Source organism: Elaeis guineensis, chromosome 3 (assembly GCF_000442705.2).
Source record: "Elaeis guineensis isolate ETL-2024a chromosome 3, EG11, whole genome shotgun sequence".
NCBI lineage: Eukaryota > Viridiplantae > Streptophyta > Magnoliopsida > Arecales > Arecaceae > Elaeis > Elaeis guineensis.
The window spans coordinates 122,392,515-122,418,766 of NC_025995.2; the positions used below are offsets into that span (position 1 = coordinate 122,392,515).

Genomic DNA, 26,252 nt, shown 5'->3' on the forward strand with positions numbered 1-26,252 from the left:
CTTCTAACTAAAAAAAATTAAAATTAAAAAGATCGGTAAATCTTGCGGGAGGAGCACCCGAAGTTTTTACGGTCGGCGACTCGCGCTGCCGCGTAACGGCCTCCTGTGCCCCTTGATTTCGCTTGCGTAAAGTAGCCACGGCACGGTTGTGGGATTAGTAAATTTCTTTTCCTTTATTTCGCAACAGAAACGAAAAATTAAATCATTTGAAACCATTTTCTTCTTCGATGTATTTGATTTGAGCCTATTCTCATGGACTTGCGAATAGGCCTTGTCCAAAGCCCATGAGACGTGTGCCAAATCATTAGCAACAATATCACATTTATAAAGAACTTGGCAAAGAAGGCAGTGGAAAAAGGGGAAAAAAAAAACTTTATTGTTGGATGGTATAATACTCTCGGAGGAACTCGTTACGGATAGAGCACTTTTCCTTGCTTCAAAGCCTTGGCCAAGTACCCATGCTGTTTGATATCCGGTCCCCGAAATATCCGTAAAAAAGTAAATCTAAGACAAAAGACATCCTCAGGAACAATCCTAAGGCCCAGTTTGGAAGCGGGACAGGGATGTTTTTATCCCCAACCATTCGTGGGACAATTTCCAAATAAGCATTTTACCCTATCTAGGTTTCCATCCCAGCAGTTAACTTTAGAGGGATGGCTACACTTCAGGTGAGAAATTTGAAACAGCCCTATTTTGGGAGAGATGAAGAGGGTTATAAGTCCGTGCAATGCATGTAATACTTTTTTTTCTGATTTAAAAATATATACTGACTACTAATATTATTTTTTTATTAATTACATATTATTATTTTAAAAATAATATATAATTTATTAATATTTAATTAAAATATAATAATAAAAAAATATCAAACTAGAGCAGTGAATATTATGGACATATCTTATGAAGATCTAATGGGTATGACCCAAATTCCATGAACCTCTTCTTAAATCCTCATTTCTTTCTTTTTTTTTTTTTTATCATTTTTTAACACTTCCATCTCTTATTCATTTTCTCTTTTGATCTTCTTCTCTCACATCCCCAACTCTTCCGATGGCCAACTTGCTGGAAAGATCTTTCTCTATCGAATCATCATTACCATCAATGATAGCAGCATTTTTTGAGCTCTAAATAAATGAGGATATATCAGTATGCGAGACTTGATCGTGAAGACATTTTCGATGGTCACATCTCATCTCTTGCAAGAGAAAGCGATAATGGGAGGCAGTCTTTTGGTAAAACAACTGGTGCAAATATGTTTAATCGATGGCTCACCAAAAAATCTAGAGATTAAAATTTGAGAAATTTTTTTTTTCCTTATTTGAACTTTAAAGGCAATCAACTAAAAGAAGAGAAGGAGAGGAGAGGGGAAAGAAAGGGGAATTTTGATAAACGTAAAGTAGACTAAGGGCCATGATTATTCCCATAATGTCACATTTTCATTTATGTTATTGAAGCCCAAATGTTTCCATATGAAATTGAATAATCATTTATTAAATATATTTTTAAAAAATATTTTCATGTATATGTAATAGATATACTATTTATAAATATAGCAAAATGCCACGATTATCCATGATATCACATTTGCATTTATATATATTAAATATATTTTCAAAAAAAATATTTTATGTATACGTAGTTAGTATACCATTCATAAATATGATAGAATGAGGGCTCTATAATTAAAGTAGTTTTAGCATAATGTAGCTTTAGCATGTATATTTGTGCTACTTATGGTTCTCCTTCAAATACACAATGAAGGAAGGAATATAATTCACCACTTTAAATAATTTTTAATAAAAAATGCTTGTGAACAATGCTTTTTGGATTCTTTTGAATTTTTTTTCGATTAAAGACCATGAGACTTTTCCAACAACTTCAATTCAATGGTGAAAATTTGATAATATATATGGTTTCGTCGATCTGATTATAATCAGACGGCATCGAATATTAGAAAGATTACATCAGGAAAAGGCTCGGAAGCTATTACTTGGTGAATCAAAACGTGGAAAAGAAGCTAAAGAGTGTGGGTTCACTTAGTTGATAACCATGATCATGTCAATCTTAAAATAAAAAATAAAAATAAATAAATAACTAAAAAAATGATGGTAGAAAATTATAGTATGCAATCACGTATTTCTAAATACATTTCTTAAATAAAGATATACTATATATAGACATGGAATAAATACATTTATAAATACTATTTAATATTTATTAAATATTATTTGCCCTTTCAAAGTATATAGTTAAATATTATTTGATATTTTTATGCACATATAGTGAATATACCATACATACATGTGGTGAACGAGGCTCTATCAATACAAAAACCTTCATTTTAATATATATATATATATATATGTATATATATATTAGATGAGTGATACCGTCCAATCATTTATCATTGCCTTCTCTCCCTCTATCTTCTTTACCTCCTCTTTACTCTAGCCATAGCCACCATGATCTATGATCCATCCAATTAGTTCACTTAGATTCGCACTCGATTGTTGTTTTACTCCACCTTTACTCCACCCAATGCTGTGAGGTCTATATCTAATCAGCTCATTGGGGATGTATTCTTCACCTTCTTCTCATATATCCTTGGAGATTTATATTATTTATTTTTTAATAATATAAATAATATATTATACTGTATATGCAACAACTATATTACACTTATTCAACCACAATTTGTTATGCATATTATAATATAAATAAAGCTATTGCAATTTCCTATTGTGATTTAAATTTAATTTTGACTTTATATTAATATCATCTATTATTTTAATGATATTTTAATTATTCTTTAAAATAATTTATATTGGAAATAAATAAAAAATATTGGTATCCATTTTTTTTCCTAAATACTTAACCTCAAATTTTATCGTGACACCATTTTTTTTGTATTTGAAATGCATGTACATATAGAAAAACAAAAACCAACGGAAATGTAATCATCATGTGGAATGATTTTGTTTTTGGTAAGAAAAGGATGAAGTCTAAACCACCTATAGATGATAACAAGATCCACTATGTTGATACTGGAGCCTGTATCAGCTGATTGATGGTCCAATTTGGTGCGTCCTTAACATCATTTCGTGCTAGGTCCGAACCAATGAAATAGGGAGAGCGGAGGAGAGGTAAAACAAGAGAGAAAAAAAAAGAAGAGAGGTAAACGGCAGGCTCCGTGTAACCCCGTCGTCCTAAAAATTGTGGCCCCTTCCATTGACCATTGACCAACTTTAAGTGCCCTCTTTTTGTTTAACACATTTATTAAATAGATTAGATCTGGCCAGATTATCTATTTATTAAATAGGATTAGTTTTTAAATAGTGACCTGTTTGGTAAACAAGTCGGCTGAGGATTTGAAATTTTCTAATCCTGGTCTCATCCGGAAACTCGCTCAGGATTTTTTGAAAGGTTACGGGGTCCCATACACATAGAAGGAAAAAACAACTGAAAAAAAAATATTTATCTCCCACACGGAAAAATTAAGATAAAAGAAGATACTCCCTCAAGTGCCCTATTTGTCTCCCTTTTGTCGTTCCACGTGTCCTGCAAGGCGTCCATTTTTTTGTTTACAGCAACGCTGTTTCCCTCGTTGTTTAGTCTAGCGACTATAAAAAAAACGTCGTGGTGGACTCTCTCTAGTAAGTAGTGTCCTGTGTCGATGAGCTCATAACATTCGGAGGGAGAGAGAGAGAGAGAGAGCGGAAGGTCAAACGAAGCAAAGTCCCTGTTCTCCAGAATGAGGTTCTCCGTGACCAAGCTGGCCCAGGCCCTGGTTCCCCCCTACGAGCCAACACCGACCGGCAACCTCACCCTTTCTTCCATGGATCGATATCCCCGAGGGTGCAGATACCTGTATGACTCGATCCATGTGTTTGGGCACGGAGAAGAGCCTGCAAAGGTAATAAGGGAAGCGTTGTCGAGGGCCCTTGTCCCCTACTACCCCATCGCAGGCCGGCTCGTGGATTCCGACCAAGGCGAGCCGGAGGTTGCCTGTACTGGAGACGGCGTATGGTTTGTCGAGGCATCCGCCAGCTGCAACCTCGGAGATGTCAACCACCTCGAACGCCCTCTTATGATCCCCAAACAACTGCTCCTCCCATGCCCTTCCCCTGAAACAAAAGAGAGGGATGCGATTTTGCTGATGCAGGTAGCTCCCTTGGCATGATTAATTTCACATTATCAGCTTCGCCTAGTTGCAAAACTGTTGTGCTCTCGACGGTTAATTACTAGTTATTCCAGCTGGCTGGTGGATAAATGAAGGATAAGGTTTAGATTCAATCATTTTTCTGTCATTATTATTCTGTTGGATTGAAACGATGGGAGCCAATTTAAATGGAAAAGAAAGTGATAAAGCATTCGTTAATTCCAAAGCTAACTCAGGTTTTACGTGAATTCAGGTTACCGGATTCACTTGTGGTGGATTTGCACTCGGCATCAGATTCAATCATGCATTCTTTGACGGCACCGGAGTCGGTCAATTCCTGAAAGCCGTAGCCGAGATGGCCAAAGGTCTCGCGCGGCCGACCGTTGAGCCGATCTGGTGTAGAGAAGCTATCCCTAACCCACCCAGGTTGTACAACGAACCTAAGCTACTAATCACGTCGCCTTTGGAGCTTTTCGTTTTAGATCTCTCTCTAGACCACGTCCACCAAATGAAGAGCAAATTCACGAAAGAGACGAGTCGGATCTGCACCAAGTTCGAGGTGCTCACGGCCAAGGTCTGGCAGTCTCTCGTTCGAGCAATCAACTTGGATCCCCATGTCGATGTCTGCTTGATCTTTACAACAAATGTTCGACATCTGATGCAACAAATATTACCCCCTGAAGGAGGTTATTATGGCAATTGTATGTACCGTGCGACGGTTACAGCAACCAGGGGGAAGATCACGAATGCATCCCTTGTCGAGATTGTGAGTTTAATCCAAGAGGCTAAAGATGAGCTGATGTCCAGGTTCTCAAAATGGTTGATGGGAGACCCCGCGGCAGACCCTTTTAAAGAGCCATTGAGATACGGGTCTTTGTGGGTGACGGATTGGACTAGAGTGGGCTTCTCTGAGCTCGACTATGGATGGGGAGGACCCGTTCATGTTGTCCCACTGAGTGATACCGAGTTTGTGCCTTTATGCTTCATTCTCAAGCCACCTGCAGCCAAACAAAGTGTGCGTTTGATGACCCGTTGTGTTGCGAAGGAGCACTTGCCAAGTTTTCTTGATCATATGAATTCGATCTCGGCGTCTACAGTACTGAACCAATTTGAGGATGAGTATTTTTGCCCCAAGTCCGAGTAGGTAAAAATTGAAAGAAAATTGCTTGATAAATTGTACTGCCATCCTCTTGGTCATTGCTTCTTCTTGTTCGTGTTCGTTAACCAAATAATAATATCATTCTTCTCTATCGTTATATCTTTTTCCCATTTTCCCCCTAAATTCTGGTTCACCCTTTCTTGAAATAGTGCTCGCCAGGGTTAGAATTGCCGAAACTCTGCTGTGATATCGAAGTTGGCGTTTTTGAGAATCAGGCAAGTGCAACATACTGTGATAAATAATATGTCAAAAATATGTCTGCTGTTACATCAATCAAAAACTGTCTTTGCTTGCATAACTCATTTCTATGAGAGCTTGTTGGATCCTCTTTCCTCTTTCTATAAAATTATAGCTCCAAACGGTGTTTGAATGTCCAGTCCATTTTTTCCTTCATGATGATAATCGGCTTTGGGATATAACTGGCTCTGGTTTTTCCACCACGGCAGTGGTCATTAGACCAGCTGGAGGGCAGGAGGAGCTGGGGCATGGTGCTTTTCTAAATTGGCTCTGAGTACACAGGGCAAATCTTCTTTATTTTACTCTTATGATGGACTGCACCCTGTGTGTGGCTTCATCTTGTCTTCTGGTTCAGCCGACTGTTGGTTTGGAGGATTATTCCAACAGGGGGCGGATCAGCTGAACTGACCACTGTTCATATTAACTATTGTCTTCGTTTTCAGACTGCTGTCAGGAACTTCATGGATTTATTTTGTGTTGGTTTGTTACTGAACAATGATGGGATGCAGCTCACTTGCAATCTCAGCAAGAATGAATGGCTGGAGGTTGTCCTTTCAAACACAACCAAGGTTGTTTACTGATAGGAGGGGATAGGATACTCAGCAATGATGGTGGTTGTTTCACCTTTGAGTACTCAGCAGTTCTCTATTTGCTTTATCTTCTCTCATTCTGGCTTGTTCTTAGCTCATATTAACTTAAAATTAACGAGCAGATATTGTCCTGGGGCAGTTCGCAACAACACCAACTGGAGCAAGGATCTTCTTTTTTTGATGAAATTCAGAGGCTGGGAGAGAACCAGCCACCTTAACTTGAGCAAGGATCTTCAGTGTTACCTGATTGGTCTCTCTTACTATAAGCATTATGAGTTACATGTTATGAGTTGCAAATAGTCTTTGCCAAATGCTCTTATGTGGGAATTGATACATTTGATGCTTTTGCAAAATACTTTTGGTATAATAAAATGATAATAAAAGATATTGCATAGTATTGTATAGTGGAGAATAATATAATATAATAAAATATTATTATATAATATAATATTATTATAATATAATATAATATAATATAAAATAAATATAATTATAATATAATTTATTAGTTATAATCTAATGTAATAATAGATTATAATATAGTATAATATAATATATTATTATAATATAATTATATTGTATTATTATTAAAATATTATTACGTTATATTGTATTTATATAATAATAGTAAAGCAACATCTTGTTATATTATAATGGATCTTGCTTTAACAAACCTTTGAGATCAACATCTTTATTTATGAATAAGTGTAGAGCTTTCAAACCAAGGTTTCAAGTGCTACAGCCTACAAGTTTTCCAGTTAATGGCATCGCAGTAGGGAACCGACTTAATTGTCACAGGCAATTTCAACACAGATCTCAGAAGGATCTGATTATTTGAACTGAAATTTACGTTGTCAGATCAGACTATGTGATATGTGAATATCTAACATGGATGGAAGTTGTACAAGTACTTGGTGGCGGCAACAAATGGAAATTGAAGGAAACATAAAGCTGATCCCAGCATCTGGGTCAAGGCTTCTTGGTTATGGTTTGTGGAGATTGACGGTGGATTGAAATCTGTAGTTTGGTGATTTTAATTCTTTAGCTTGTGTAGTGAAGATCATATTTGAAATCTGTAGTTTGGTGCTTTTGATTGTTTGGCTTGTGCAGTGAAGATAATATTTCTCTCATGTTGCTTCTCATTTTGCTTCTTTCTCAAGGACTAGTGTGATTTTGTTCATTTTTTATTGGATAGCTTATGTTTATTTTGACTTGTTAACCTCTTTTTAGTTTCCAATTATCTGTCCTCTTCCATAAGTAGCTATTAGCAGGTTTGATTTCTTCAAATGCTGATAATTGTTTATTTAATGTATGTGGTGCTTGATCTGCATTTATTAGTCTGATTACTTTTTGTTTGTTTTGTTATAGATAGGTTCTGCCGGATACATTTGAGCTTGCATTGCTTATTTTGGGTTGGAATCCTGGTGGAGGAAGACTAATAGAAATGGAGAAGTATGCTTTTCTTATTATTTGTATGCTATCGTTTCCTTTGAAATGCCATAAGAAAGAAGTTTTCCATAATGGTAATTTTTGGCTTTCATTACCTGCTGTTTTGATTATAAGGAATGGCTGAGTTCTTTTATGATCTTGAAATGCTAAGTGAAGGGATAAAAATGCTATTTGCTTTGTAGTTGGATGCAGTTGTTCTTGCTCAACAACTTCAAAGTGATTCTTTGACCAAGTAAGTTTCCCTTGATCTTCTTCATTTCGAGTATTACTATACTAATGCTGTTATCATGTGCTGGCTTGTAGTTGTTTTAACCATCTTTTGTTCTTAGAATTCTAGTTTATATTTTACTTTGTTTCAACAGCTAGTGAAAACATTTTATTTGAAACTTTGAATTTCATACTGATTTTTGTTCTTTCAATCATGTTACTTATTAGTATCTGAACATAAGTATGTTGTTGATTGCGGGATGTTCTCTATTTTCATGCTTTTGTATGGCTCATGTACTTAGTAAGTTGCAGTTCTTAATTTTTGGTTGACAATTAGTAATAGATAATGAAAGTTCTTCCTCTAAAAAAGTATTTTTCAGATTAAGCAATTCATGAATTTGGCTAAAAAATGAGAAAATGATTTTCAGGGCAAATCTTTCTCAATGTCCAATATTCATGTCCAGTATTTCCCTGTCATGGGCATCACCAGGACAGATATCTCCAAATATAGATGCCTATAATTGGGCCAAAATTGTTGAGGAGACGAAATTACTAAGTGTACTTTTTTTTTTTGGATATTGAATGTAGCAGTTAGAGATGCAAATTTCTAAATTGTTAATGGAAACAGCTTGTTATCTCAATAATCTGATGCTGAAACTTTGGCTTCTTTTTATCTATGTCTTGTTTTGTATTCAAAGAAATAGTTTTGGTTTTGTACTGAACAAATACATGCATTATAGGTGTTAATATGTGTTGGGTATGAAATACCCACAGCCGAAGTCCTCAGTAGAATCGACTACATGACAACTCCGCCCGGACTCCTACGGGAGCCGGACTCCGCCGACAACTTCAGCCGCAAGCAGACTCCGCCCGGACTCCTACGGGAGCCGGGCTCCGCCGCCGACATCGACTACAGGACAGCTCCGCCCGGACTCCTACGGGAGTCGGGCTCCGTCCTCAGCGTCAACTGCTGGTAAGCCCCGTCCGGACTCCTACGGGAGCCGGACTTCGCCTTTAACCTTAATTGCAGGAAAACTTCGCCCGGACTCCTACGAGAGCCGAGCTTCGTCCTCGACTCCAACGGCTGCAAGAAAGACTGCGTCCGGACTCCTACGGAAGCCGGACTCTGCCGATAACTTCAGCCGCAAGCAGACTCCGCCCGGACTCCTACGGGAGCCGGGCTCCGCCGCCGACATCGACTACAGGACAGCTCCGCCTGGACTCCTACGGGAGCCGGGCTATGTCCTCAGCGTCAACTGCTGGTAAGCCCCGTCCGGACTCCTACGGGAGCCGGACTTCGCCTTTAACCTTGATTGCAGGAAAACTTCGCCCAGACTCCTACGGGAGCCGAGCTTCGTCCTCGACTCCAACGGCTGCAAGACAGACTGCGTCCGGACTCCTACGGGAGCCGGACTCCGCCGATAACTTCAGCCGCAAGCAGACTCCGTCCGGACTCCTACGGGAGCCGGGCTCCGCCGCCGACATCGACTACAGGACAGCTCCGCCCGGACTCCTACGGGAGCCGGGCTCCGTCTTTGATTCCAACGGCTGCAGATAGTCTTCGTCCGGACCTCTACGGTGGCCGGACTCCGATCACTGCCGAAATTCAGTCGACAGATCTGCACTCCCAAGCCACAATCACGGCCACGATTCTGCTACATTTCCTGCGGCGGATTCCGCGCAGCTCCACCACTCCCTGACAGGCCGCAGTAACGATCGCAGCACTGCTCCACTCCCTATGACGGATCCCACGCGGCTCCATTACTACTTGACCAGCCACGATAAACGGCCACGATCCTGCTCCACCTCCTGCAACGGATACTGCGCGATTCTCCCATCCACTGGCAAGTCACGACGACAAACGCCACCCCACTTCACGCGACAGACTCCACGTGGCACGCCCCAGCGATAGCCACGGGTCCGTTCCACTACACTTCGCAGCAAATTCCGCCTGACCCGGGGCAGTCCACTGCCAGACGGTTACAAACGTCGCCATCAATCCGTTGCTTCCTCCGCCTATAAAAGGGGGACCCAGATACGTTATTCTATAAGCTCATTTCTTATCTCAAAACTCTGCTAAATTCTCCGTTCGAGCACTCCATTCTTGTTGAGGCAGAGAACTGACTTGAGCGTCGGAGGGTCTTGCCGGAGCAACCCCACCTCCGGTTTAGACTTCCTTTGCAGGTCCCGGCGACGACCGCGACTTCTCCGACTCCAGCTTCTCCGGCGCAAGCAGATTTTTGCACCAACAGGATTGGCGCTAGAGGAAGGGGCCCAACCTTCGCAGTACCCTTGTTCTTAAAGGAGTGTTCAACGGAGCCGCCTCCGATCGTCTCTCCGACATCCACTCCTAATTTTCTCCGACGAGATCCACGCTCGATGCCTCCACGCAAGGCGTCCACACGACGGTCCACGGCCTCCGCGGCCAGATCTCAGGCTCCGGCCTCCCCTCCTGTTTTCCAGCCTCCTCCTCCTCCTCCAGCGGTGGCGGTCGGCACGGAGCAATTTGACTTGCTGGCACAGCAGGTTAGAGGCCTCATCGAAGCTGTGCAAGCAATGCAACAGCAGCAACCGCAGGCGTCGGCGCACTCGGAAAAGGCATCTCCGGAATGTCAGAACCCGACGGCGGGGCGGGCCACCTGGGCCAGCCGCCCCGTCCTTCCCGGGAAAACAAATCCGAGGGTAGAGAGCCCTCAATCGGACCACGACTCCACCCCTGGAAGATCTCTGCCCCCGCTCTGCCAGAGGACCCTCGAGACTCGAAGTCGAGAGGATTTCCTGGACCGGAGGCTCCAGGAGATGAACCGGCAGATTGAAGAACTCCGCCACGCGCCCCCCGCTCATGGTGAGGATATTTGTACTGACCCTCCCTTCTCTCAAATGATCATGCAGGAACCGATCCCGCCAAACTTCAAGCTTCCCCAGTTCGAAAGCTACGACGGGACTTCGGACCCGGTTGATCATCTGGAGGCCTTCCGGACGATGATGCTGCTTCACGGCGCTCCTGACGCCATCTTATGTCGGGCTTTCCCGTCTACTTTGAAGGGAGCAGCGAGGAACTGGTACTCGGCTTTGAAGCCGGGTACCATCTTTTCCTTCGATTAAATGAGCCATCAATTTGTGGCCCATTTTGTCAGCAGCCGGTGCCCCCGGAAGGGTTCGGAGTCCCTCATCAACATCAAGCAGAGGGAAGGGGAGTCCATACGGGCCTACGTCAACCGCTTTAACATCGCGGCGTTGGAGGTCCGGAACTTGGACCAATCAGTTGCCATGGCCGCCCTGAAAGGTGGCCTTCAGAAGAATGATCTTTTGTTCTCCCTGGAGAAGAAGTACCCCAGGGATTTTGCCGATTTACTGGCTCGGACTGAAGGATACGCCCGAGCGGAAGAAGCCTTCAAAATGAAGGACGAAGAGACAGCAACGGAGCGGCCAGCGGGAGATTCGAGTAAGCCCGCAGTTGAGAAAAGGCCAAAGGAAGCCCGGCCGCGTTCCCGATCCCCTCCTGGACATAAGCGCACCCATACTCCACCCCGGGCACGCAGGCAGAGAAGCCCGGACCGCGGGGTTCGGCGGGGCTCCCCACCAGGAGATTTCGCAACTACGCCCCCCTCAACGCCTCGAAGGCCCAGGTATTAATGGAGGTCAGGGAGCAGCTCCCTAGATCGGAGAGGATGCGCACACACCCCGGGAAGCGCAACCCCAACAAGTTCTGCCTCTACCACCGCGACCACGGCCACGACACAGAGGAATGCATCCAGCTCCAGGACGAGATCGAGGAGCTCATTCGGCGAGGTCGACTCGACAGATTCATCCGCCGCAGGCCTGAGGGTAGAGGAGACCGGCCAAGAGCCCTTCCACAGCCTGAACCATAGAGAAGGGAGGAGCAACCCGGGGATCGGCCTCCCATCGGGACCATCGACTCCATCACCGGAGGGCCTCAAGGAGGAGCGGAAAAACTGTAAATGTATCACTTACGATTTCACCTTGAATCTACTTTCCTTTCTACCTAACGTGCCCTTTCCACCTGGCGTGGATTTATTATGACTGGATATGATCCCTCCAAAAACAAAGCCATGTCAGGAATAGGAGGAGAACCTCGTCCTGACATGAGCAAAGTCAAAGGCCCGATTCTCTTAGACCGGATGGGGGGAGAGGCCTTACAACGCCCTAATGTGCCCCCACAGCCATGTCAGGAACAGGAGGAGAACCTCGTCCTGACATGAGCAAAGTCAAAGGCCCGGTTCTCTTAGACCGGATGGGGGGAGAGGCCTTACAACGCCCTAATGTGCCCCCACAGCCATGTCAGGAACATGAGGAGAACCTCGTCATGACATGAGCAAAGTCAAAGGCCCGGTTCTTTTAGACCGGATGGGGGGAGAGGCCTTACAACGCCCTAATGTGCCCCCACAGCCATGTCAGGAACAGGAGGAGAACCTCTTCCTGACATGAGCAAAGTCGAAGGCCCGGTTCTTTTAGACCGGATGGGGGGAGAGGCCTTACAGTACCCTAACGCGCCCCCACAGCCAGGCTGGTAACGAGGGGAGAACCTCGCACCGGCTCGAGCAAAATGGAAGGCCCGGACTCCTACGGAGCCGGGTTCCGTTCACGACGCAAAGGAAGACTTCACCCGGACTCCTACGGGAGCCGGGTTCCTTCACGACGCAAAGGAAGACTTCACCCGGACTCCTACGGGAGCCGGGTTCCGCCTACAAGGAAGACTTCACCCGGACTCCTACGGGAGCCGGGTTCCGCCCGCGAGGAAGACTTCACCCGGACTCCTACGGGAGCCGGGTTCCGCCGCGAGGAAGACTTCATCCGGACTCCTACGGGAGCCGGGTTCCGCCTACAAGGAAGACTTCACCCGGACTCCTACGGGAGCCGGGTTCCGCCCGCGAGGAAGACTTCACCCGGACTCCTACGGGAGCCGGGTTCTGCCTACAAGGAAGACTTCACCCGGACTCCTACGGGAGCTGGGTTCCGCCTACAAGGAAGACTTCCCCGGACTCCTACGGGAGCCGGGTTCCGCCCACAAGGAAGACTTCAGCCGGACTCCTACGAGAGTCGGGCTCCATCCACGACTTCTGCAGCAAGGGTTAATGGTGGCGAAACCTGGCCGGCTAACAAGATCAGATGAAAGGGAAAAGCCCCCTCCCGACGATGTCAACATCAGGCAAGTCAGATGGCAAGAAAGGATCGGCAGACAGCGATATTAGTGCAGCGCGCGGACGAGGTAACACAAAACGCTCTTTTTATTCCATTTCCGATATACACACTACAAAGCCAGGAAGGCCAAGGAAAGAAGGGCAAAACGACAAAAAGGAAGTAACTACATGATAAGACAGAAAGACAAAAAGAGCTCTAAGGAGGCCCTGATCTCTCCGACCTAGAGTTATCTATTCCGTCCCTCAACCAGGACTGCCTCAGATTCTCTATTTCTCCTTCTAGCTCTTCCTTCTTCCGCAGCGCGTCCTGGAGCGCCCGACGAAGTTGCTGGCTCTCAGCCTCCGCTTCTCGACGCCTCTTCCTCAAAACTTCGGACTCCGCCTCCGTGTCTGCGACGGCCCGCCGCTCAAGTGCCAGTTGGATCTTCACTTGTTGCAGCTCGGCTGTCTTCTCCCCGAGGAAGACAGAAATCCCTTCAACAGTGCCTCTCAGGGCTTGGAGCTCTTCAGAATCTTGGGCGGAAGTAAGCTGCGCCCTGTTAGCCAGCTGCCTCTGGAGACGAACGACTTCGTCGGCCGCCGTCCGGAATCTCCCTTTATACTCTTCCACCTGCCGGCGCCAGCTAGCCCGCTGCACGTCGTGGCTCATCTCGGCGTCTTGAAGCTGCTTCTGAAGGTCGGAGACCTTCTGCGACCACTTCTGTTCATCATCGACCCGGGCCAAGAGCCGGGATGAATTTCCTTCCAGCTGGCCGATCTTCCTCTTCGCAGCTGACAGTTCCACCTTAAGGGCGCTGATCCTGGCTTCTTGAGCCCAAATACGGTCGCTAGTGCTCTTCTTGCACTCCTCGAGTTCTTTGCGAAGTTCGCCTTCCTTCGGCTGTAATCCATGATCGCCTTCACATGGAGACTCCGAAAGTGGGCGGCCTCAGCGGCGGCTTCAGAATGACCTTCTCTCGATTTGCGGAGCTCGCCTTCCGTCTTCTTCAACTTTTTTGTCAGGTGAAGGGCCTCCTTTTTCAACCGCTGGATTGTCGATTTCAGCGGGACCCCCAGGGGCAAGGGGAGTGCTTCTGCAGGACACTGCCATCGGAAGGCAAAAGCATCAGGGAACGACTCATTGCAAGGAGAAAAGCAGAAAGAAGGAGGAGGGGGAAGGAGAAACCATCCACAACAAGAAATTCGACTTTATTGATTGAATAATTTTGAAGACAAACAGAAAGGAAATATTGCGACAAAGTAAGGGCACAAGATCAGAGGTCTCAGACCTCAGGGGCGGGAGGTGGAGAACTCGGCGCGGGGGGTGCGACCGCGGTGGCGGCAGACGAGGGACCGGCCTCGTCTTCGGACTCCTCAAGGAAGCCGAGGTCGAGCTCGGGGAATTTGCTGGCCACCTTCTCTTGGCAGAGCTCGAACCCCTTGGTGAACGCCTCCTGGCCAAACTAGACATTCAGGTCCCTCATCTCCGCGGAGGCCTTGAATTCCTCCACCGCAAGGGCCCTGGCCTTCGAGACCAGGATCGGAGTTTGCTCGACCAAATGGGCGACCTCGGCCTCCGCCTTCCTCGCCGACTCCTCCAAGATCTGCCTCTCCTCCTCCCGGGCTTGCTTCTCTCTTTCCAGAGCCTCCTGGAGGGCGGCTACTTCAGCCGACTTCGCTTGGAGGCGGGCAACCTCGGCTTGGCAGCGTTCCTCCGCCTGGAGGATGTTCCTCCTCATGCGGCTCACCGCCTCGATATAGGCGAAGAGCTGGTGCCCAATCTGCAAGGACGGATAGAGAATTACGACAAAGGCCGAGTGACCGTGTAAATAAAGATCCGTTTACCTCGAGGAAGGATCCCAAAGAGTTCCAAGCCCGCTGCTCAGGATCGGCGCGGTCGATCCTCTCCACGACGTCGGACAGGATGCAGCCGTCGATCAACCGCCTGATCAAGTCCCTATCGTTGAAGGGATTCTCCGATCCCTCCTCGGAGCAGACGGACTCGTCTACGACAGCTCGGTGGCTACTCGCCCTGCGAGCCACCGATTTCCTCCTCCTCCCCGCGGCGGGCGCCTCCGTGGAGCGAACCCCCGGAGCGGGGGCCCCAGTCGGCGGGCTCCTCGAGGAGGCCCGGGGAGCCACTGGCTCGACATCTGAGGGAATGTCGATGGCTGGGGCCGCCTGGACGGGCGCAGCCAAGCTCGTCTCCTCCGCCCTGGCCCTCTTCGCCGATCCGGAGGCCGCCGCGCCCTTTCTCTTCTGAGCTCTCATGCCCCTGGCGAGCATCCGCGCTGCTTCGGCGTCCATTCCTTAAAAAAAAAAAAAAAGAAGAAAAAGGGGGAAAAGAAGCAACACCGATCAATCAAAAATCAAAAAAAAAAAAAAAAAAAGAAAGAAAAAAAAAAGAGAAGAAAGAAAAAAAAAGAAAGGGAAGGAAAAAGAGGTAAAGAGAAGAAGAGGAGAAAGGCAAGAAAAGAAAAGATAAGATGAATACTCGCTGGATCCTGGGGGCTCAGACCGACGTTGAAAAGAAGCTGCTCCCTCAGAAGATTAGGAAGGGAAGGAGCGGGATAAGTTAGAAGCTTTTGGGCGGCCTGGAGGTCGTCCTCCCCCAGGTTGGGAGCTCGGCGGACAGAATCCCTCAGAGAGCCCCAAGGGGGCAGGCCCAGTTCCAGGGTCGGGCAGTGGACGAAGAGGTATTTCCCCTTCCAATTGTGGATCGAAGAAGGAGCGCCTTTCAGCAACCCCTTCTTACCGAACTGGGGGGAGAAGTACCACCAGTCCTTCGCCGAAGGATGGCATTTGAAGGTATAAAAATGCCTAAACAAGGAGAGAGACGGCTGAACCTCGACTACGTGGCAGAGGGAGAGAAACCCTATCAAAAACCTAAAGGAATTCGGGGCCACGGAAGCGAGGGAGATGTCCAAGAAGCGGAAGAGGGCAGCGACAAAGGAAGGAAGCGGAAGCCGGAGTCCGGCACGGAACGCTTCCTGGTACAAACAAAAGCGATGGGAGGGGGAGTGCTGGCCCGGTCAGAGGGGCCTGGTAGCTCCAGGTCGTACTCCGGAGGAACTCCATACTGAACCCTTATCAGAAGGAGTTCCTCCGAAGTCAAGGAACATGGAATAACGCCCGGCGCGAAAACTGGGCGAAGCCCAGCCCCAGATGCGGGTTCGTCCACAGAGACAGGGACCTGGGGGTTTGAAACAGAAGAACTCTCGGAACTGCTGGGAGCAGAAGAGCCAGAGGATATTTTGAGTAGTTTCGAAGGGGGGATCTAAAGGACCCTAAAAAGACGGACCGAAAGGGGAACGAGAGGCCGAAGACTAACTCGGAGGGATGCACAAAGTAATGACGAGAAAAGAAGCCCCTAGGCGGTGAGAGGAAGGTTGGCACTAACCTATATTACTCTGAGGGACCTGAGGGACGAAAAATGGGAGGCGCCTACGGCTCGAGAAGACGCTCACTGAAGAGGGCTCTCGAAGAGAAGACAGACACTAGTGAGAACTCAGAAACGGAGTAGGACGCCTAAAGGTGGGAGGACGGGTTTAAATAGACCCTGGGATCCGGCGCCATAATGATCGCGAATCCCCCGGACCAGTCCGCATCCGACACGTGTCCCACTCCCCCTGACAGATGGTTAAAAGCGGCTGACGGTTGGCAGGATCATAATTGCGCAGTACCTAGGCCAGTGTACCTGCGGGAATTTCGAAGCGTCCCCTCGTACCGCTCCAATTCGAAAAGACTCTGGCACGCGCACATTTAATGCCAAAATATCTGGAGGCGGCAGTGCGCAGGATTCGAAGGGACGGTTTCGGCTGTGCCCATCTCTCTCTCTGTACTTCCTTCGTTTGAAATTCAAACTCGGAAGTAGGGGGACTGGTGTTGGGTATGAAATACCCACAGCCGAAGTCCTCAGTGGAATCGACTACATGACAACTCCGCCCGGACTCCTACGGGAGCCGGACTCCACCGACAACTTCAGCCGCAAGCAGACTCCGCCCGGACTCCTACGGGAGCCGGGCTCCGCCGCGATATCGACTACAGGACAGCTCCGCCCGGACTCCTACGGGAGCCGGGCTTCGTCCTCAGCGTCAACTGCTGGTAAGCCCCGTCCGGACTCCTACGGGAGCCGGACTTCGCCTTTAACCTTGATTGCAGGAAAACTTCGCCCGGACTCCTACGGGAGCCGAGCTTCGTCCTCGACTCCGACGGTTGCAAGACAGACTGCGTCCGGACTCCTACGGGAGCCGGACTCCGCCGATAACTTCAGCCGCAAGCAGACTCCGCCCGGACTCCTACGGGAGCCGGGCTCTGCCGCCGACATCGACTACAGGACAGCTCCGCCCGGACTCCTATGGGAGCCGGGCTCCGTCCTCAGCGTCAACTGCTGGTAAGCCCCGTCCGGACTCCTACGGGAGCCGGACTTCGCCTTTAACCTTGATTGCAGGAAAACTTCGCCCAGACTCCTACGGGAGCCGAGCTTCGTCCTCGACTCCAACGGCTGCAAGACAGACTGCGTCCGGACTCCTACGGGAGCCGGACTCCGCCGATAACTTCAGCCGCAAGCAGACTCCGTCCGGACTCCTACGGGAGCCGGGCTCCGCCGCCGACATCGACTACAGGACAGCTCCGCCCGGACTCCTACGGGAGCCGGGCTCCGTCTTCGATTCCAACGGCTGCAGATAGTCTTCGTCCGGACCTCTACGGTGGCCGGACTCCGACCACTGCCGAACTTCAGCCGACAGATCTGCACTCCCAAGCCACAATCACGGCCACGATTCTGCTACATTTCCTGCGGCGGATTCCGCGCAGCTCCACCACTCCCTGACAGGCCGCAGTAACGATCGCAGCACTGCTCCACTCCCTATGACGGATCCCACGCGGCTCCATTACTACCTGACCAGCCACGATAAACGGCCACGATCCTGCTCCATCTCCTGCAACGGATACTGCGCGATTCTCTCATTTTGATTTTGATTTTTTTATTCCCCATGAAAGGGGAAGCAGGAGGAGATTTAGCTATCCATATTTCATATGAATAGGGATTGCAAATGGTCTGAATAGCTCAAGCTCGCTCAGAAAAGGCTTGATTCAGGCTTGCTTTGAAGATGAAGAAACTAAGCTTGAACCAGCAATCAAGGCTCGAAATTAATTTTCAAGCTGAACCAAAAATAAAGCTGGCTCAATGAGGCTTGAAAATATGTCATGTATGTACCTATGTATGGATGTATGTGTGAATTCAGATAGTGGTCATTGGATCTTAGATCCAATGATCCATAATATTAGGGTCATTTCATTATTTAATTTTTGGATCCATTAAATGTTAGTTCATATTTCAACCAAGCTTGAATTAAGCTTTGATTCAAGCTTGAATTGATTCCTAGCTCGATTCAAGATTTTCAAGCTGATCGATTAAGCTGATGTTCAGGTTGGTTTGAAATCAGACTTGAAACTCAGAATACTGGTAAATTATCAAGTTTGATCTCAATTTTCAAGCTCAAAATTAATTTCAAACCAAGCTTGATTAGTGATAAGTCTCATCTCTGTTACACTCAAGTTGCCTTCCTTGCTATGCACATCAGCAGTGCAATCACTAGCAAAGAAGTCCCTATTAAGCAGAATTGCCTTTTCCATCAAAGATAAGTGCCACTACCAAACTGTATTGAGGATCTAGTTGTGGACTTGGGGTTTAACCAGGAGGGCCATCTTCTTTGTCAAGGATAGGATCTAAATGGTTACTGCAGATGGAACACCAATTTGAAATGGTTCATGTTTCTTCTGAGGAGGTAAGGAATTCCTTGATATGATGTATATTAGGGGCTTGCATGTTTGATAATAGAAGTATCATGCTTGTTGTCGACCAAACCATCTTGCATTTCTAGTACATTGCCAAAAAGGAAAATACACAAAGCACTTATGATCTTTATGAAGTTTGAGAAAGTGGGTTTCTTTTTTTTTTTTTTAAAAAAAAACATGTTGTCTTTCTTCTCTCCCTACAACTTGATCAGATCATATATATGCCCATCTTGCTCCCTCTGAAGGTTTGGAACGAGGAATCATAGCCATGGAGACTTACGTTGTATTTGAAGCTTCTTTAGGCTTGGGAATTAAGGTTGGTGTTTTTCTTTTGTGTCTTACCTCCTCCCTATTATTCCTTTTGCTTTTCTTTCCAAAAAAAGCATTTGTTTTCAATCGATTTATGTTAACAATTGCAAATAAGTTCATATGGATCTTGTTGACAATTGTTAGGTGCTCGCTGAGGTTTTAAATCCCGTGGGACGGGGTTGTTCCAATTTTTCCATGGATAGGAGTATTGAATTCATGAATAGGAGTGCTGAATTCATGAGCATCTTTCAAAGAGAGTTCTCCCCTCCACATGTTACTAATAAATAACATATTTTTCCTTCAACTCCTACTTCTCTTTTTTGTAGAAGTAAGATGAAGAAATTCAGAGAAGATGTATCCTTTAAAAGTTCTACATTCTTGGTGCAATGTCCTCTGTGATGCTGTGAATTCTTTGTTATGGTTATATTTTGCAGGGTGGAAGTTAAGCATGACAAAAGGACGTTGATTTTTGGTTCTTTAGGTACTGACAATACCCTCATGACTGGGAAATTATCGAGTGGAGGACAATTTAAGGTATGGTTCTTAAACTTGTGCTTCCACACTATATTTTAGAAGGAATATGTGAATGTTTTGACCCTGCTATTGTTTTATAATTTTCAGCAAGTAGGAACTGCATTATGTAGTTTTACCCGGGATCTGCAGAATGAACTTCATTTCAGAAAGAATTTTAGTAAATATAGAATAGTGATACAAACATTGTAATACCTCCCTATGTCACTATATAATCTTTGATGTCAAGTATTGTGATGTTAAGTTGATCATCATTGTTTTAAGACGAATCATTTGCTTCAGATTTGAATGCTTTTGTTAGTGCTAGTAATGGGTTGGATTTAGGTCTTGGATCGGAACACATATTCAGTAATCCAGATCTATATTCAATCCTTAGAAAGATTGGTGGTTTCTTTACAGGTTCCAATCTTTGAATTTGAACCTCCTAAGAAGGGACCATGCTTGAATTTTTTTCCTGCCCAAAGGTACCTTTTAATCCCGTTGTCACCACAAAATCTGGTTGCTGTTTTTAATGTGAAATAACTTAGGTTTGATTTTGAAAGATACACACTTGCAGTGGAAAATAGACAGACAGACAGATGGATGGATAGATAGAAAGAGACTGCTTAATGTGATGCATTTGATATGGTTGTTAATTATCAGATCTCATTGTTGTAGAGCTGTAAAGAATCGAAGAATATGGACTGACAGGTTAGTCACTGGCTCACTGCCTTGTAGCTAAATGCCTGCTCTTTTAATGAAAATGGCCAGCAACCTCTTTTTTGCTTGTTTCTAGTTGGATTTGCCTCATGTGAACTGTCATTGCATTGTTATTGTGTCTTAGTTTTAGTATCAAATTTTCTCAGGTTGTTAGTTGGTCAGAGGTCTACAATGTAATTGTTGTTATATGTTACTATAATGTTATTTGCTGGCGTACCCTTTGGAGCTGCCGCCAATTGATTATTACTATTATACTGTTATTTTTCTATAAAATTCTCAGGTTGTTAGGGGGATCTAAGCAACAGTTAGTGAGAGAGAAGATAGAAGAGAGGAAGAGAGAGCAAGGGAGATGAAGCAAAGAAGGAAGAAGGCCTCACATTGTTATCATTTGTTATTATACTTTATTTGCTTGCTTATCTATTGGAACTTCCTTATGTTTATTGTCATTATACTGTGTTTTTTTGTCTTGCTAGGATTTTGATCAAATATTAGATGTGTTGATGTCAAAGTTTTAATGACTGGGACTGAAACTTACACCATTTTTCCATTTGTAGTAGTACGGTATTGGTATGGCATTGGTACTGTGTACATATTGAAACTTATAGCCAAAAAAAGAATGAAGAATCATCAATATGGATTGATACAGTCAATATGGTATTGTTAGGATTTGATGCCTCGAGATTCGATTCACATTGAGCCCACAGCGATGTCCGCAGTAAAAAATAGAGTCCAACGAGATCAAGATCACCCCAAACAGAGTTCGGATGGAGGAGATACGAACTTTTGAAGTCGGCACGAGATCCGAAATGGCAGAGGACCGCCGGCTGCCGGCGGCGGGCCGGCGGAATGCGGGTCAGGCGGGGCCAACGTGCGGGACGTGCGACCCAAGCGTGCGGCCCAGGCGGGTGCGTGGCCCAGCCCACGCGCGGGCCCGCAGGCCATGGCCCGGGACCAGGCGCCTGGCGCGGGAGCAGCCCAGGCCCGCGCGTGTGGGCCGGCCCAAAGCGCCTGGGCTTGTACCCCGGTCCACAGTGGACCGGGCGGTCCATGGCGGACCGCGTGGACCACTTGGGCGTTTCCAGGCGTTTCTCGCAGTCCATGGCACTATTCTGTGGACCGATTGCGATCGGACGACTCAAGGAGTTCTCGATTTTGATCTAACGGCTTGGGGCTTGATCTGGGGTTTGTTTGGGCTTGATTAGGATTTCTAATCTTAATCTAACCCTTGTTTAAGGCCTATAAAGGCCTGGGAACAGTGAATTGTGAGGGTTGTGTGGCTTCTTGGTTCGTGAACAGACCTTTCGGGTGGTTTTTTGATCGCGGGAAACAAAGGGACGGCGGCCTGGTGGTCTGGTTTTGCCGTGGACGCACCGTACGAAACCCGAGAAGAGAGAGAGAACCATGCTGTTAAGAGAGGAGCAGGAGGTTCTTGGACAGCGGATGCCGGTCGCTTCAGGAGTTCAGGGGGTCTTTCCAAGAGAGAGCTTTTGTGAGGGAGAACTTCTTGTGAGGGAGAATTGGGTGTATAAGGGTTGAGGGTGAGGTCTCCTCTTGTAAAATTTCTTTTTCATAGTGAAGTTTGCATACCCCGTAGAGGCGAGCTCTTTTGTGGCTGATCCACGTATTTTGATTGTTTTTGTTTTATTTTTTCTTTCTTCCTGCTGCATCGCGTGGTACTGAAAAGGTCCTGGGAGGTGGTGTCCTGGCCAGACATCCTCTCAACAGCATTGTTATTGTGTCTTAGTTTTAGTATCAAATTTTCTCAGGTTGTTAGTGGGTTAGAGGTCTACGATGTAATTGTTATTATATGTTACTATAATGTTATTTGCTGGCGTACCCGTTGGAGCTGCCGCCAATTGATTATTACTATTATACTGTTATTTTTCTATAAAACTCTCAGGTTGTTAGGGGGATCTAAGCAACAGTTAGTGAGAGAGAAGATAGAAGAGAGGATGAGAGAGCAAGGGAGATGAAGCAAAGAACGAAGAAGGCCTCACATTGTTATCATTTGTTATTATACTTCTATTTGCTTGCTTATTTGTTGGAACTTCCTTATGTTAATTGTCATTATACTGTGTTTTTTTGTCTTGCTAGGATTTTGATCAAATACTAGATGTGTTGATGTCAAAGTTTTAATGACTGGGACTGAACCTTACACCGTTTTTCCATTTGTAGTAGTACGGTATCGGTATGGCATTGGTACTGTGTACATATTGAAACTTATAGCCGAAAAAAGAATGAAAAACCATCAATACGGATTGATACAGTCAGTATGGTATTGTCCGTAAGCATCATACAGCTGGTTTATGCTGGTACATGGATGTTTTTGATGTCGTGACACCCCTATCAGTGCTCGCTTTGCATCAGAACCTTATGGTAACGACAGTACTATCCCATTGAGTGGTTTTCGAATTCATGGTTCACATCTTTAGGTCTTTGTTTCTTCTCTACTTATCTATATTCTTGGTGGAAATTTTTAAATTCTTATTCCACCTAGGGTTTTGAATCTTTGATCAAGTATTCAAGGGTTTTGCATTCTGGGTTAAGATTCTTGGTTTACTTCTATTACATGATCATTCTCCTGCTGTGGTGGGTTAAAATTCACTGATATGCTTAGTGATTTTAATGCTGGAACACTCGAAAGGGTAATTGTTTTGCATTTTTTTTTCTTTCCCTGATTGAACATGGTAACTGCAGTTCTTTTGATTTTGGAATTCCTTGGGAGTAATTTGAGGCATCTATATATGTGCATATGTATGTATTATGAGCTTATATGGGAAATCTTGACATGTTAAGGTGTGGAATGTTGGGCTGAGCAATAATCATTGAATTCAATAATTGCAGTATTATGAGCAAAAACATTGTTTCCCACAGATGTGACTGCATGAAGTCATGTTTTTTTGATTGTCTTTATTTAGCATCTGGGTTTCATAAGATGAGTGGAACACAGATGAATGCTGAGGTGGAGATGTAGCAAGCTCTAGAATTTTGTGACAAGTACAGTAAAAGTACAAGATATGTGTTAATTGAGGATGGAACCATCTTGAACATACTTAGATGAAAAGCATGTTCATAAGATATTACAGGACATTAGCTTAAGGAAATGATGGTTGATATTTGTTTCATTGCGCAGAGGAATTACGAACAATGAAAGATAATCTGAGTAAAAGTTGTGCTGGTATTTTAAAAAGCGGTCCTGACACTAGATGCGTATTTCATAGATAGTTTTGGCATCAGAGGATTCTTAAAACTGATTCTGAAACAGAGATGAGCTTCTTGATTATATACTTAGGACAGCATGCATAATGGTATTTCTGTTTTTATTTTTTTTTTCTTCATCAAATGGGCTGGATCAATGTCTCTATAATCTTAATGATCTTGTATCATATGATTCCTGTCTTTTTTCAGAGAAACAGTGAAGAAGAAGAATACCACTTCCCATGGTCTTCCCAAAAAAGCTTGATTTAACATACGATGCTTGAACTTTTTCATTTGTGGGAATACCTTACATAGCATGACTAAAAGCTCTATGAAAACTTTGAGGCGACAAAAATTGGATTCTGAAGCAGTATTATTTATTAAGCCAATCGGATAAGGTTTATTGGTCATGGCTTGTGAAATTGAGTGTGACTAAGTCTATAATTTGGTGCTTTCCTACTTGTGCAGTGAAGATGATATTCATTTTATTTTGCTTCAGGATTTGCTTCTTTCTTGAAGACAAGTATGATTCTTAGTTACCGGAAGCGGGTAAGCATCCCTTAAAAGGTTTTTAACAACAAACTTCTAAGGAAGTAGTTTTGGGGATAGCCTAATGCCAGAATGTGTTTATCCATCTATTTGCCCATCGAGTTTCTGGTGAATATATGATCTGATGGTATCTGTGGATTTGGAGGTGTGCTCATTGCAACCCACCCCCCCATCTTTCTCTGAAATGAAGCAAGAAAATCATACCGCCTCTCCTTTTTTGTGAATTTTGAAAACCATCTTCAGGCAATCCATTCCTCTATCAAGGACCACCAAAATCACCATTTTGACGCGTGTAGTCACCAACGAAGTCAGAACTCCCAAATTATTGTAGGGCAAGGTTCTCGAGAAAGATGTCGACCAGCAGGACATGCATTCTTGCTCAGAAGTTTGGTGGGAATTTATTTCTTTTATCGGCATATATTTGGAGAAATCAAAGAAAACAGAAAATAAAAAGCATTAAGATTGTGGGAAATAGGTGAGAGAGCACACTTCAAATATTGAAAGTTGAATTGTATACATAGATAGATATACCCTTGAATACTCAATTAAAATGGAGGGCAATTGCAAGACCAGCTCTATGTCAAAATCTTGTCTTTGCGCAGAGAGAGAGAGAGAGAGAGAGAGAGAGAGAGAGAGAGGTGCCAATTGAATGCTAAGCAAAGGTCAATTGGCAATTGAGTCTCTGATTCAAAAATCAAGACTTGACTTTAAAGTTGTATTTAGATGCCTTATTTTAAGACACCCTGTATTATTTAAGTTAGAAACCAATATTTTAACTAGGGTTGAAATTGGATTGGATATGAATCAGGATACAGATATTATATGAATGCAAAAATTCACATCCATAATTATTTTCAAAAAATGTGGATACAATTTGAATATTGAAAGTATGAATATAGTTATGGATATAAGTTTAGATAATTAAATTTTATGGTTACGAAAACAAAGATATGATCAAATAGATGATAAATCAAGTTAGGATTGTATATTTTTTTTAAAAATTAATAAGTATTATATAAATTTATATAGGATTATAGATAGATTCGGATATTTGATATGGATTGGATAGTTGTGTATCTATATCTATATTTATTTATTTATTTTAATGGATGTGGATATAATTATTAGTTGGATTTTCAAAACTCTATCCATATATGGATTGATTCGGATTCGAAAATAGATTTAGATGGATATTATCCATACTACTTTATTCTTAGATTTTACACTCACCTGAGCTCAGCACCGGCATTTCGCGTGAAATACGATGACGACCACATTATATATGTCAAACCAGCAGAAAGAATGACTGAAAATGTTATTTTTCAATATGATTCCATACCTACCTCTGCGAATATCTATTTTGGTCATGGCTGGCATGGCCGGAGTTCACTTTTTCCGTTTGTGATTCCTATTTTTTTTCATCTTTAATATTTGGTTGAAGCTCTCAGCCCCTATGTACCCACGAAAAGTAAAAAGAAAAAAAATTGACCGTAACATTCTCTTCGGGCTATAATTTGGTATGTCCCATGCATGCTAGAGGTCTCAGTTACTGACATAAAGAATGTTCGTATAAGAAAAATGGGTCGGTCTCTAAGTTAGGACCTGAAGATAACACTTCTCGCTGGGAGGAAGCAAGATTATCCGAACGAGCGTTTGGTACATCGAACAGGTGGAAATTATAGATAATTGTAATCAGATTAGAGCAAACATTGATGGTTACGGTCCCTTATGTAATAAATATATTCTTAATTTCGACTGGTGCTTCTCTTTTGTTTTCCTCTTTTAGGCTAGAGGTGAACTTGAACGTCGAAGACAAACATCAATGACAACATCTTGGAAAGTGGATGAACCGTGAAAAAAGGGTCTAATAGTTTGTTCTAGTCATGAAATTATGTTATTTATGAGACCCGGGCATAGAGACTTTTCTTCTATGCAGCTGAGGATCTAATGTACCATAACGTTTAAACTTCTTTTGCTTCTCCTCCTTTTGGGTGGGCGGGAGAAAGAGTGGAGCAAGTGCAATGAAAATAAAGATGCAGACAGCTTGCGTCCCTCCTCTGTGCTTCACCATAAGTTCCCGTTGCCTATTTGGTCCCGGAAGCAAATCAGACCATAGTTATCCTCACCCCTCTACTAGACAGACCTATGTGATGAGCTATAGACAACTTGAAGAGCTTCAAGGTAGATTGTCACTATTAAATTATCAATAATATTGATTACTGTGT

The 26,252-nt window shown here is 44.6% G+C and overlaps 1 protein-coding gene across 4 annotated transcripts; it reads left to right on the forward strand.

The window, feature by feature from the left end:
* The first annotated feature begins 3,658 nt into the window (after nt 1-3,658).
* Nucleotides 3,659-20,930, forward strand: LOC105040403 (myricetin 3-O-glucosyl 1,2-rhamnoside 6'-O-caffeoyltransferase AT2). 4 transcript variants are annotated; one of them, XR_012140235.1, is made up of 10 exons: nt 3,659-4,162; nt 4,413-5,303; nt 5,468-5,533; nt 5,999-7,597; nt 7,777-7,826; nt 18,987-19,057; nt 19,195-19,584; nt 19,981-20,045; nt 20,138-20,271; nt 20,561-20,930. XR_012140235.1 is itself a non-coding variant. In XM_010916908.4 (2 exons), the coding sequence occupies exons 1-2, from the start codon at nt 3,752-3,754 to the stop codon at nt 5,301-5,303; spliced, it is 1,302 nt and encodes a 433-aa protein (XP_010915210.2). In that variant the 5' UTR covers nt 3,659-3,751; the 3' UTR covers nt 5,304-5,409. The 4 variants fall into 4 exon arrangements, 1 of the variants encoding a protein (XP_010915210.2); XR_002164377.3 differs by having other exon boundaries at nt 5,468-7,597; XR_012140236.1 differs by lacking the exon at nt 5,468-5,533 and having other exon boundaries at nt 7,514-7,597.
* The last annotated feature ends 5,322 nt before the right edge of the window (nt 20,931-26,252 follow it).

Bases quoted from the DNA above. Each gene is read 5' to 3' on its own strand.
- LOC105040403 (XM_010916908.4), top strand. From the start codon at position 3,752: ATGAGGTTCTCCGTGACCAAGCTGGCCCAGGCCCTGGTTCCCCCCTAC. The intron at 4,163-4,412 runs GTAGCTCCCTTG...ACGTGAATTCAG, and splicing joins ATGCGATTTTGCTGATGCAG to GTTACCGGATTCACTTGTGG.